Genomic DNA, 12,960 nt, shown 5'->3' with positions numbered 1-12,960 from the left:
AATCTTTTTATTCTTTTATTCCACCAAGAGCAAAACTCACACAAGAATTATTATTATTATTATTATTTTTTGGAATTCATTCCATAATAATTCCCTTCCACCATTTACTTCTATCATTTACACATCAATTTCACATAACATAATTTACAAAAAAATAAAAAACTCTTTTCATTAGTAAGAAAATAGATGCGCGTTACTAATGTGCAACGGATTATCGAAGCACGCAGTGGGTATCATTGGGACCCTGTCTTAGGCGAAGATCAGATAGGCTGCAATTTAATCAACAGATTACAATTAATCTCGATCCATAGACGAAAGCTTAAATTCGAAATAAAATAAAACTTGTATTCTATATTTGAATTGAGGAGAAATATCAATACACTACCAAGTCATTTGTCATATACATGGGTATCATTATTATTGATGTTTCATTGATGTGTATTTTTTTTGTTTTACTTTGTAAGGTTGGGCTCAATAATAACCTTATTTAGCCCACGTTGGATGCTGTCCTTTTCAATAATTGAGTCTGTAAAAGTATTGGGCCAAGTCTGATGATCCATGAGCACCATACTCTAAAAGTATTGGGTCAAGTATGATGATCCGGGCCAGGCAATTTCACCCTCAAGCTGACCCATTTTAGGTTGCCTCGGGAACCTTGGATTATCCATGACCACCAAGTAAAAGTATTGGGCCCTTCTTTAAATTGTGCATGAAACTTCTATCTCGCTCTAATGAATTCTACATTTTTTTTTTTTACTTGGTAATGAAAATTATGAAACCTTTAATTCATATTTGCATATTAATTTGGGTCCAATTAATTAAACATATTAAAAAAAAAAATTTGAAATTCCTAAAAATTCTAGGGGTGTCAAAAATTACCGAGAAACCCGAACCAGAACCGGAAAACCGGGAATCGGGAAACCGGGGATCCGGTTCCGGTTCCGGTTTGAAAAATCCAAAAACCGGGTACCCCGGTTCCGGTACCCGTTTTTACCGGGAATACCGGAACCGGGTTTATATATATATATATATTAATTTTTCTACGCTTAGGATAATCTCTATGAATATTTTTTAATATATATATATTAAAAACATTGATTTTTTAGGATTTTTGGGCTTTTTTATGTTTATTTTTTAATTATTTGGAACAATTACAACAAAGCCTCTTTAATTTAGACAAAAAGACTAATAGATTTTTTAAAAAAATGAGCCAACTTATAAAAATAAAAAATAAAAAAAAGGGGCTTATTTTAGGCCCAACACCTAAAATAAGCCAAAAAACCATTTTTCTTCAAAAACCGGTTACCAGACCGGGTAAAATCGGAACCGGCCCGTAACCGGGACCCCGGTTAACCGGGGTCCTAGTTCCGGTTCCGGTTTCCCAAAACCAAGAACTAGGGTACTCTAGTTTCGGTTCCGATTTTGGCCAAAAACCGGGAAACCGGACCGGGTTGACACCCCTAAAAAATCCTAAAAGATTAACTATCTAAACCCGGCCTGCAAACACAAAGAATAATCTAAATTATATTGTCCATCAAAAGAAACATTCAGTATAGAGAAATGTTTGGTTTTTATAGTTTACTCATTTTTTTGGTCATCTACATATAACAAAGTGTTAAAAAAAAATGACATCCAACATGTCTCTTCAATCTATAAAGAAGCAAAGTTAGCAGCTAGAATATCAAGTTGACCAAAAAAAGTGACATACTAAAAGACTGCAGACTTAAAAACCAATCTGAACTAGACCAAGAAACTCTTGTCCTTTGAGAACAAGATTCTGAAAGAAGGGCCCATCTTGTTTTTCTTCTTTTTTTTTTAAAAAAAAAGGGTAAAGTCCACTTAACCCCCTCAAACTATTACTCAAATGACAATCTACCCCCGAAAGGACAATATACCTCGCAAACTACCAAAACAATGACAATGTACCCCCAATTTTTAAAAAATAACAAAATTACCCTTACTAAAATAAAATAAAAAATACTAAAATTTAACTTTTTTTTCAAAATTTTAAGGGCATTTTTGTCTTATTGAAAATTTTATATGGGTAATTTCGTCATTTTTCTAGCATTAGAGGGTACATTGTCATTGTTTTGATAATTTATGGGGTAAATTGTCGTAATTGATAATTTGTGGGGTAGATTGTTATTGGGGTAATAGTTTAAGAGGGTTAAGTGGATTTAAAAAAAAAAAAAAAAAAAAAAGGGGGGAGGGGGGAGAGAAGAAGACCGAAGAAAAAGAAAAATGGCAAGAAAAGGACACATTAAGAGTGGGTCACAAATGATCCTCCAAGAGTTGGTGAACGCTTTGAGGACAAGACGCCATGAATGACTTTGAATACCATGAATCTGCCTCTATGCTTTTTATTGGGTTGGTGTGATAAAAAAAAAATTAGAGGGTATTTTTATTTTTTTTTTTGGTTGTGAGAGCAGTGAGATAAAGATGAAAATAGTTTTTAATATTTTGTGAGTATTTTATTTTTTGAGTTGTTTGTTAACATTTTTTTAAAAAATAAAAATAAAAAACATTGCCAAACGAGCCTTTTCCAATTAATTTTCAGTGGTTTTATATATTTGAGATCTAATTTTTTAGGCTCAAAGAATTGATCTATGTCTCACATTATATCTTATTGGGCAATTTCCCAAGGCATGATCATATATCCTTAGTTGTATTTTCTTGGTCAATTGACCAGATCAGGTCATGCACCCTAAATTATATTCTATTGGACAATTGACCAAGGCACAATCATGTACCCAAGTCGTATTTTGATCAGAGTAAGGTCATGTGCTCTAAATCATATTATATTGGGCAATTAGCCAACATATGGTCATGTACTTCAAAATAAATTATATTAGGCAATTGGCCAAACATATGTTCATGTACCCCAGATCAAATTATATTATCACAATTTGACAACATATTATGACTGGACAGATGATTATAGCAAGACGGATAATCAGAACATCACCTTAAGTTGATACGATGGCTTCTATTTATCCATGTCACCTTAAGTTGCCTTTAATCTTCTCTTTCACACATTGCCTTAAAATGTGTGTTATCCTTAATTAGATCCCTCTTACATTGTAAAGATACACTTCACATGCATCCACATGATGTTACTTTTTTTTTCTTTTTTTTTTCCTTTGGATAAATAAACATTTTGGATAGTAAAATGCCTCTCTTGACTTTCATTTGATGTCAAATGTTTCTTCACTAAATTACACACTATGACATATGCCTATTAATCTTCATTTAATTGCATATTTGTTTCCCTTATTTAGACTTGGATAGTTGCTTATTTTTTCTTTCTTTTTTTTTCTTTAAAAAAAAGTTGAATAGAATTCTCTCCATTTTAAATGAATATCTTATATCTATATTATGAATTAGAATTTAAAGTTGGTGGCTAGGTGCTTTTTTTTTTTATAGGTATATTGAAGGGGTATTTTTGTCTTTTTAATTTTTTAATTGACAAAAATACCCATCAACTATAACTAACTGGATATTCTTCAGAGGATCCTAATTCACGTGGTCTCAATGTTAGCAGGTTAATTAAAAATTTTAAATAATGTGGCATCATGTGGTTATGATTTATATTATTTCTTAGAGGGGCTTTTAATGTTATTTTTAAGAGGACCTACTTATTAAAAAGATTTTGATGCTATCTTTCACTATGGCTTAGAGTCTATTTGGTAAAAAAAAAAAAAAAACTTTTAAAAACTTTAATATGCTTTTTTCTTTTTCTTTTTTTTTCTTTTTCTTTTTTTTATTATTACTTTTTGCTCTAAAAAAGGTCTAGAACTGCTTTTTGTGAGAATATTGAAAATGAAGCTTCTTATAAAAAGCTATTTCATTTTTTTTTTTTTATAAATAAAATTTTATTTCTCAATGTAATTTCAAACATGCTCTTAGACAATTATTATAAGGGCCTAACCACTTACTTAGTGTTTGTAGTCAAACATTTTATTAGTGCTTGTGGACAAGCAAAATTCATATACTATGTTTCCCACTTTCCCTCGTCTAAATAATAATGGGGTCTTCATTTTGTTGTGTTATTGGCCCTCTCTCGATGCTTATCACTTGAGTTTTGTAAAGTTTGAATCTCGGATTTGTTTTTGCATTTAAAATATATTCTAATACATGATAAAAACACATCATATTGGATCACCCATTTAACCCATTTTCACATGCTAATGAACACATATAACTTTTTAAGTGACGGGTTTTTAGGAGTTCCTATAGATATTACTTATAATCTTCCTATCATGTAAATTGTTTGATTAGCGGCTTGTCAAGAAAATAATTGTGAGTTTGATTTTAAACTTTATGTTCTAATGTTTACGAGTAACTTCACTTTAAACTCTTGAATTACCATGCGATTTGACAAACTCCTCAAACTTCAAACCCTTTCAATTTGATCCCTAAACTTTCAATTACAGTAAATTTAAACCCCTCTGTCATATTTTACACGTAAAAAGTGAAACAATAACGTTTATACCTTTTAACTTTTTTATAAAATTTCAAATTTACCCAGAATTCCAAATTAAAAAATAAAATAAAAATTAAAAAGAAAATCAGAAATATTTTGGTTTTTTAGGCATTGACGTTAGAAGTTAATTCCAAATTTTGTTCTTTTGGTTTTTTATAGAATTTCAAATTTACCCCAGAAAAACTTCACTTAACTCTCTTAAATTGTCACAATTTTTGTAATAACTTTTTTTAAAGTTAAATTTATCATTAATTTTAGATGAATTACATAAATTTTAAATTCAATAATAATTTTGACTTAATGTGTGAATGCGCATTAAAAAAAAAGAGAAGCAAAGATTAGGCAAAGCATGAGCGACCGGCCTGCAGGAAATGCCGACGCGCGTGCGTCATAGTGAAGTCACGTGTCGTAGCTTTCAACCACTCATTATTAACAAAGCACACACACATCTTCACCTACCACATCTTTCGTCATCTTCCCCGCTCCTCACCAAACCCTCTTTCTTCTTTCTCAATTCTCACTATATATATATATAAAAAAAAGAAACTTATGATAATGAAACCAAAACGTTTTAAAAATGAGATAATTTTTAAAATTACTGTTTAATTAAAATTTAATAATGATTAATCATAAGTTTAATTATGATTTTAAGAGGTACATCATCTTTGGAGGGATACAAAAAGAACTTGTAGCATTATTACTCGTTTTTGTATTCTGCAATCATTAACATCTACATTTTTCTCACTACAAATGAAGAAAAAATGGTTAATTATTTTGGGTTTGAGTTGGGCGTCATGCACTCATGCAAGGCATGAGAGGGAGAAAAAATGGGTTCAGAGTCAATATTTGACACATCTTATATTACAAATTAACCATTAAATTTGTGGAATTATAGATTGATTTATTAAATTTGTATAAGAATATGGACCAAATATGGAGAACGTATTGACCCATAGCATTTCTCTTTTATATATATAAATATTTTATTTTTGTTTTATATTGTCTTACCCAAAAAAAAAAGTTTGGTGGGGAAAATGATAGAAGAGTAGATTTGAGAAATGAGAGAGAAGAATTTTTGTTTGGTTCAAAGGGCAGTGGGATGCATGTTAACTTGGTCTTTAAGACTGTTTCTGAAAAACAAAGTGCTCCCTGTGTGGTTTTCAACCTTTTTTGGGTTGGTGCAAAAGTAAGAAAGTAAGTATAGGTGAATTAATACATAGAACTCAGTCTTAGTCTCATTCTTGACTTGTTCTCCTTTATGTGGCCAAAATAAATAAACAAATTGCTAAGCTTGACTTGTTTATATTAGATAGCAATCAAGTTTGAAATTAGAATTGGCTTCACTTGGTTGGTGAACAAATATCTTGAATAAGTTTCTTAAGAGCATTTCCGGCAAAGCCTTTATATATTTAGTTATATATTACGAGTCATTTTCCATTTTTAGCCGATCTTTTAAACTAGAGGATTTTCATTCAATTTATTATAGTAAACTCTCATATGAATTTCCCTTCATCTTCTCTCTCTCTCTCTTCACCTAAAGATTAAAAATAATATTTTTTTAAAAAAAATAGAAAGTAAAATAGAGTGTGTATAGAAAAATAAGTAGCTAAACTAGAAATTTCTAGTTTTTTCAATAGCTATTTTGGCTACTCTTGCCAGAAATACTCTTAACATGTTATAAAGAGTAAGAGTAGAAACTAAATTCATACATGACTGTCGCAACTAACACGTAAATCAGTCCTCGTTAAAAAAAAAAAGTTAAGAGTTAGTTAGGACTAACACATAATTGTTAGATAAAAATATTGTATATAGTATTACTCGAAGCTAAATACGCAAATTCAGTCATCTTAAAAGGTCCTACAATCTACCCCACTTAGTATAATGCATTTTGATTGCATCAACATATCAAATAATGCATGTGGCCATTTAGAGACAACAATGTCCCATTTGATAAGAGAGGCACCCAATAGGTTGATAAGAGAGGCACCTAATACTATTAATGGGAGATGAAATAATGTAAACATTGAAAATGCAATTACAAAAGCACCCTACTCTTAACAATCAACCCAAAAAACATGATTCCCCACAAACAAAGTTTGGGACCAATGTCTCACACACTTCCTCAACAACCTTTTTTCCTTAATATGTACTTTGTAGTTGGAAAAGTTTGGAATGGCCTCATAAAGTCATTGCTATGTCATGCATATTAATAGAGTCCTTCTTGACTATGGTTACACCACTCAGCATATTGATTAATTCCCACACATCTATGAACAGTTGAGACTATTTACTTGCATCAAAATTCCAATGGAGATTCGATATATGTGGATAAAAACCTTCTGATTTTTATATGTGAGGCTTGTCAGCTACAGTAAAATTAGTAGTTTTGGTCTCCAACAACCCAAAGAGATTAAGAGCATATTGAGAAATAAAGCTTTTAATTTAAGTCAAAAAAAAAAAAAAGTTTTTGGACAAAATCTTCATTTTGCCTATTTAACTTTTGTTAAAAGTGTGTTTTGTCTATTTAAGACTTTTTGGACATTTAAAAGCACTTTTAATTTTTTTTACCAATCGAGTATTTTTTTCTTCAAACGGATTTTTTGAGTACTAAAACCACTTTTAGGCCCCTCAAACACAATCTCAAACAGGCCCTAAGTTTTCTTTCAAATTGAGTGGAAGAAATTTTCTTCTATTCAACTTATTGAACTGACCTGTGTCTTTAAAGCATATAATAATATAACAGAATCTTCTCTCTAGATAATATCCAATTAGTTATAGTGAATGAGTATTTTTGTCTTTTTACTTTTTGAATGGACAAAAATACCTTTCTACTATAACTAACAGAATATTATCCAATTCAAATGAAATGAAGATAATCCTAATTCTATAATAATATACAGTGTTTGAAAAGAAAAATTCTTCTAAAAAAAAATTTGCCGGTACAGGGTTTTTTTTTTTAAGCATCTTAAGTGAAATCCAAATTTGCTTTTTTAACTTCAAAAAGGGAAAAAGAAAGGCTGCAATGATAGCCACTCATCGATCCGTTTGGTCGCCACCGTCGAGGGAGAGCATAAGGGTTTCCCCACCTATATTTCCCGGGCTGGCCTAATAGATGCTGTACGGGCTAAAATTGTCTTTTTCATAGTGATCCCAACTTGATTTGTTGTTTCTTTTCTTCTTTTGCTAACGAATCTCCACTTGGAATTATTCTATACAAAAGGTGCCTAAATTCATATGTAAAAGATTTTTTTTTTTTTTGTAACATTATACTAAAGACCCAAGATTTAGTTTTGCTATATATTAGAGACTTGGAGATCTAATCTTGTGTCTAATCCAAATTCCAATAGGCAGAAGAACCTGGATTCGATCAATCCAAGGCAGAAAACAACAACAAAAGCAATAAACTAGCTTAAAACTAAGAGTGCGTTTGAAATTGTAATTTTACAGGTTAAAAGTGTAATTTTAAATTAAATTGTAAAAAATAAATCATTTGACAAATTACAATTTGATAACGTAAAAAAATTTTGTATTATTTAATCGCTGGCAATAAATATATTTTTTTTAAAAGCACAATATTATTTTTAAATCGCAAACCACTTATAAGACCCAAAAGTGAACGCAAGCGTAAAGCAATTGTTTGACATGTCCACACAAGGAAAAGGGGAAGGAGAATTTAAACTAGTGACCTCCGTTTCATGAGGCATGGTCTACAGCCGATTGAGTTACCACTTGAGGACTGTTAGAACATATTTGAATGACTCTAAAATTATAGATTTGATGAAAATTAGATTAACCTATTTTAAGAATTTTTTATGATTTGATCACCATAAATTATATGATTTGATTAAAATTATATTTATGTGTAACCTATAAAAATAGAGCATTTGTATTTTATTATGAATTTCTTCAGGAACAAGGACTTCATCAATTTGATTACAATATTGGTGTCATTTCACTGCGGGGCGACGGTAACTTTAAGAAAATTACTCAGCACTCAGCAGCACACGGGGATTAGCCCTATTTTATATCAATTGGTGAGATTTTTTAATCTTATATTGGTGATTGAGGATGAAATCTTGGGCATGTCTCTTTCACGATTGGGTAAATCTAAATTCAATTGCTATTAAAAAAAAATCAGAATTCACTTTTATACATTATTTAAAAATAAAAAATAAAAAAACTCTGGAAGCACACCAAAATTGGCTACAGAAGTTTGAAAGAAATGCCAAATTTAATATCCTATTTTCTGTGAAATTCAATTTTCCAAACATTTAACTTACAATGAAATGATTAGGTGGATGGAATTGACACTTCCACACATAACCACCACAAATATCGTGACGCACCATCATCATCACATCTACATGCATACATACATACATCGAAGCCACCAACAATTCCTGCCTTACTTGTCTGTCCATCCATAAATCACTCAGAGATTACAAAAAGAAAAAGAAAAAATAAAATGAAATCCCTTTGGTTGTCCAAAACGATAACGGGATTTGCGTAAGAGTAGCATTTTTTTACTGACATTAAATAATATATTATATTCATTTTTTTTTTGTTTTTTTTTTTTTTTGGGGGTGGGGGGTTTGGTGAGAGGAGCCGCCAGCGTTGCTAATCTCCACCGGAGGGGCACCAAGGCGTCATGTCCATGGGATAACTGCCCAGGACCCTCAAGAACGACGTGAACTCCTGCACCTCCGCCAACGCATTCTGGGCCCGGACCTCCGCCATCGACGCTTCGAAATCTATGTAGAACATGTACTCGAAGTGCTTCGCTGTGCCCACGTTGGCGTCGTCAACCAGCCTGATCGGACGGTTCCGGTGCGGCCTCGATTCGATCTTGGTCAGGCTGATGTTTCTGAAAGCGAAAGCGGAGAGCACCTTGAACAGTACGGACGTCCCCTTGTCGTGCGCGAACACAATGCTCGTCTTGAACGGCCGGTCTGTGCGAGGGATGATCGGCTCTCGGGCCAACATCACAAAGCGCGTCACGTTGCTCGAGTCATCTTGGATCCCGTCAGCGAGGATGTTCATGCCGTATAGGTCAGCAGCTCGTGCGCTCGCAATTGCCGCCGTGTCGCGGAGGTTGTTGGCGGCGACAAACTCGGCGGCTCCGGCTGTGTCGTCCACAGCCTCCCGCGCCACGTTGAGGCCGAGTTTCGTAAGAGTCAACTCGCACTGAGCCAGGGCCTGCGGGTGGGAGATGACGCGGGTCAAGTACTCCTTCCTAACACCCGGAAGCGCCAAGAGGCAGTGATGGACGGGAAGCTGGACCTCGCCGACTATGTGGAGTCGATGCCTGAGGAGGAGATCGTAGTTCCGGTGGATCGAGCCCCCGAGTGAGTTCTCGACGGGTAGCACAGCCCGATCGGCGATCCAGAGCTCCACGGCTTGGAAAGCCACCTCGAATTGGTCGCACGGAATGGCTTCGCAGTTCGGATAGGCCTTTCCGGCTGCGGCTTCGGAGTACGCGCCGGGCACCCCTTGGTAAGCAACTCGGAGCTCCGAGCCGTGCATCGGAGCCGGGGACAGGTCCGTTATGGTGAGCGCCCTATGCGCCAGCTGATGCGGCTTGTTGTTGTTGCTGTCGGTGCTAATCGGAACCAGGTCGAGATCGATACTGGCCTTGTGACCATTAACGGCCGCCACATGGTCGGCACCCCCGGCCGCCCCACCTCCTCCGGCAGCTCCGGGCTTCTCCGTGGGTTGCTCCTGGGAAACAACCTTACTGGCGAGGATAGCGCAGGAGCTCTGCCAGTCGGCCCTGCTCAAACCGACGCCGTTGGGGAAGTTAACGGAGTCGGATCGGTAAACGCTCTGGACGACGAGTCGGCTGGGACCGAGTCGGGACAAAGAAGGACGAATCGTCCCCGTTAAAGACTTAAGAGTATTAGGCGTGGATGGAGCAATAGCCTGCATATTGTATCTGAGTGATTGGACTTCACCGGAATAAATTGAAAAGAAGAAAAAGAATAAAGGAAAAGTGGAAGAAATAATATTAATAAGAAAGCTTGGTGTTCTCTGTAAAATGAGAAACGTCAAGCTGAGAAAAGAAAGGGGGTTTGTGGGGTTTATATATTAAGGAGGGTTGGGAGTAGGGGAAAGCATTGGGAAGATGGTACGTGTGCGGAGGTGGTTCGGTCAATCTCACACCTACCCCCCTCCCCTTCCTCCCTCTCTCTCTTCTCAATACAAAAAAGATATATAATATAATATTGTTGAGTGTCCATTTCTGTACGCGTATTAGACTAATGCCTTTGCAAAACAATAAAATACCATTACGTGACAAAATTACTATTTATTTTTAAAAATGGCTTAAAAAGTATTATTATTATTATTATTTTAAACTTTACTTTATACTCTTAAATTATTACATCCGGTCCTTATATCATGGTAAGAAGTATAATTCTCATTTGTCTTGTAGTTGACTTTGATACCATAAAAAAATTTGTAGGCCTAACTCATCTCATAAAACTCGTCAATAAAAGAGGGTTGTCAATTCTTTATAAACATGCTCAAGGTCTTGTCCACAAGCAATGTAGGATTATTTCTCAACAGACAAGCTCTCAAACTTCAAAACTTCTTAATTTGAACCTCTCAACTTTTAATTGTGGATTTTAAACCTTAAAAGTGAGACAATAACATTTATACCCTTAATTTTTTTATAGAATTTCAAATTTACCACCCTTAATTCCAAATAAAAAATAAAAAATAAAATTTGAGATATTTTGGTCTTTTTAGGTACCATTAATAGAAGTTAACGACTAGAACTAAGAGAGGTTCAAATTGACTATAATTGAAAGTTGAAGAGTTCAAATTGAGAGATTTTGAAGTTTAAAGACTTGTCAAATCACGTGGTAATTAAATAGTCTAAAATGATTTATTTTTTTTTAATTTTTTAAATTGTTTGGCAAGTAGATATTATTATTCCCCCCAACGAATTTGATGATTTTGGGGCAGCGGGACTTTCTGCTTCCTTGTCCTTTCTCTCACTGTCTCTTCTTTGTTTCTTATTATTATTATTATTATTATTATTATTATTATTTTTTATTTGATTTGTTTTGTCTTGTCTTTTTTGCGGGTTATGGAAACAAATTCTGGTTTTCAAATCCTCTCAATAAAAAGTTTCTTTCCGAGATTGTAATTACAGATTAAGGCAGAGTGTCTAATCCTTTATTGTAAGATGGTAAGTACAGATCAATATTTTTTAATATAATAGAGCACTTAAAAGACTCATAATGGATCCTCATCGAATCTGATTTAGATAGCTGTAAAATAATAATAATAATAATAATAATAATTAACAGTAACAGAGAACATGTGTTTTTCGTTTGGTAAATGGCAAGAGTAACATTAACTTGAACAAAGGTGAAGAGTAATGATGAATGTAGTAAGATTACAAATAAGGACCATTCTCCGGCCGTTTTCAGCCTCAAAACGTGATATGGAAGCGGGAAGAGAGCCCCGTACATAGAGGCTCTGTTTTTAGGACCACAAAGTTAAAGAGCACATGGAGAGGGACTCTGTTTTGAAGGACGCCAGACAAGCAGTACAGAATGGGGGTCCAAATTCCCACATGCCGTTTTCTGGGATTGTGCTTCTTTCACTCTCCACCTCGGCTCTTTTTTTTTTTTTTTGAATTTTTGTCTCTTTTATTTGTCGGTTTATTTTATTTATTTATCTTTGCAAATATCCTTTATAATAGCTTCACTTTGTCATTCTTATAACATATCTTGCACTGTGAGATTTCGAATGTCATAAAAAGTTTTGGCTTCCTTCACTATAGATCAATTAATTTTTAGATGAGATGGTCAAATGTCTTGTTACAAACCTTGGGTAGAACTCACCATTGAAAACCGCCACCGGCTTGCAAGGGAAGGATGTCCAAGAACTTATATACACATGGTTAAGATTAAACTTAAACCATGTGGAACACTAGAATCGTAACATACCACCACGCTTCCGTGGCCGACGTCCATGACGGCCAACTCTATTGACACTGACCAGATGGTAGCCCTTTCTCTTTTAGCAACTCCACTCACCTATTAGTATTTTAATCTAGCCTATACGTCGCCTCCTTCGGGACTTGAACCCTTCGATATGGTGGCTAGCTCTGATACTAAATGTTAAAAACATTGGGCAGAACTCACCCTTGAAAACTGGCTTGCAAGGGAATGGTGACCAAGAACTTAAATACACATAGTTAAGATTAGACTTAAGCCATATGGAACACTATAATCGTAACAGGTCTGATCCTACATTTTCTTTGTACTATTTAAATATTATTTCAACTAAAATAAATGTTAAAAGAGAAGGGCGAAGAGAGAGAGGAAAAGATTTTTTTTATATTAAATAATGTTAATAGAAGCGAAAGTGGTACCTTACTTTGATGTTCTCTTGGTTTAGTTAACATCAAGAAAATCTGTTGCATTAAGTTTTTTTAGGAATATTCCTTACATTTAAGGAAGATA

General features: G+C 34.2%; 1 protein-coding gene across 1 annotated transcript; it reads right to left on the bottom strand.

The window, feature by feature from the left end:
* Window positions 1–8,710: 8,710 nt before the first annotated feature.
* On the bottom strand, window positions 8,711–10,579 carry LOC132164423 (arogenate dehydratase 3-like). The gene has a single exon (XM_059574934.1). The coding sequence runs from the start codon at window positions 10,406–10,408 to the stop codon at window positions 9,101–9,103; it is 1,308 nt and encodes a 435-aa protein (XP_059430917.1). The 5' UTR covers window positions 10,409–10,579; the 3' UTR covers window positions 8,711–9,100.
* Window positions 10,580–12,960: the final 2,381 nt, after the last annotated feature.

Source organism: Corylus avellana, chromosome ca10 (genome assembly GCF_901000735.1).
Source record: "Corylus avellana chromosome ca10, CavTom2PMs-1.0".
Lineage (NCBI taxonomy): Eukaryota > Viridiplantae > Streptophyta > Magnoliopsida > Fagales > Betulaceae > Corylus > Corylus avellana.
Note: the sequence above shows the minus strand (reverse complement) of the source record. Positions and strands in the feature narration are given on the sequence as shown.

Excerpts from the sequence above, each read along its gene's own strand:
- LOC132164423 (XM_059574934.1), bottom strand. The coding sequence starts at position 10,408 with ATGCAGGCTATTGCTCCATCCACGCCTAATACTCTTAAGTCTTTAACG.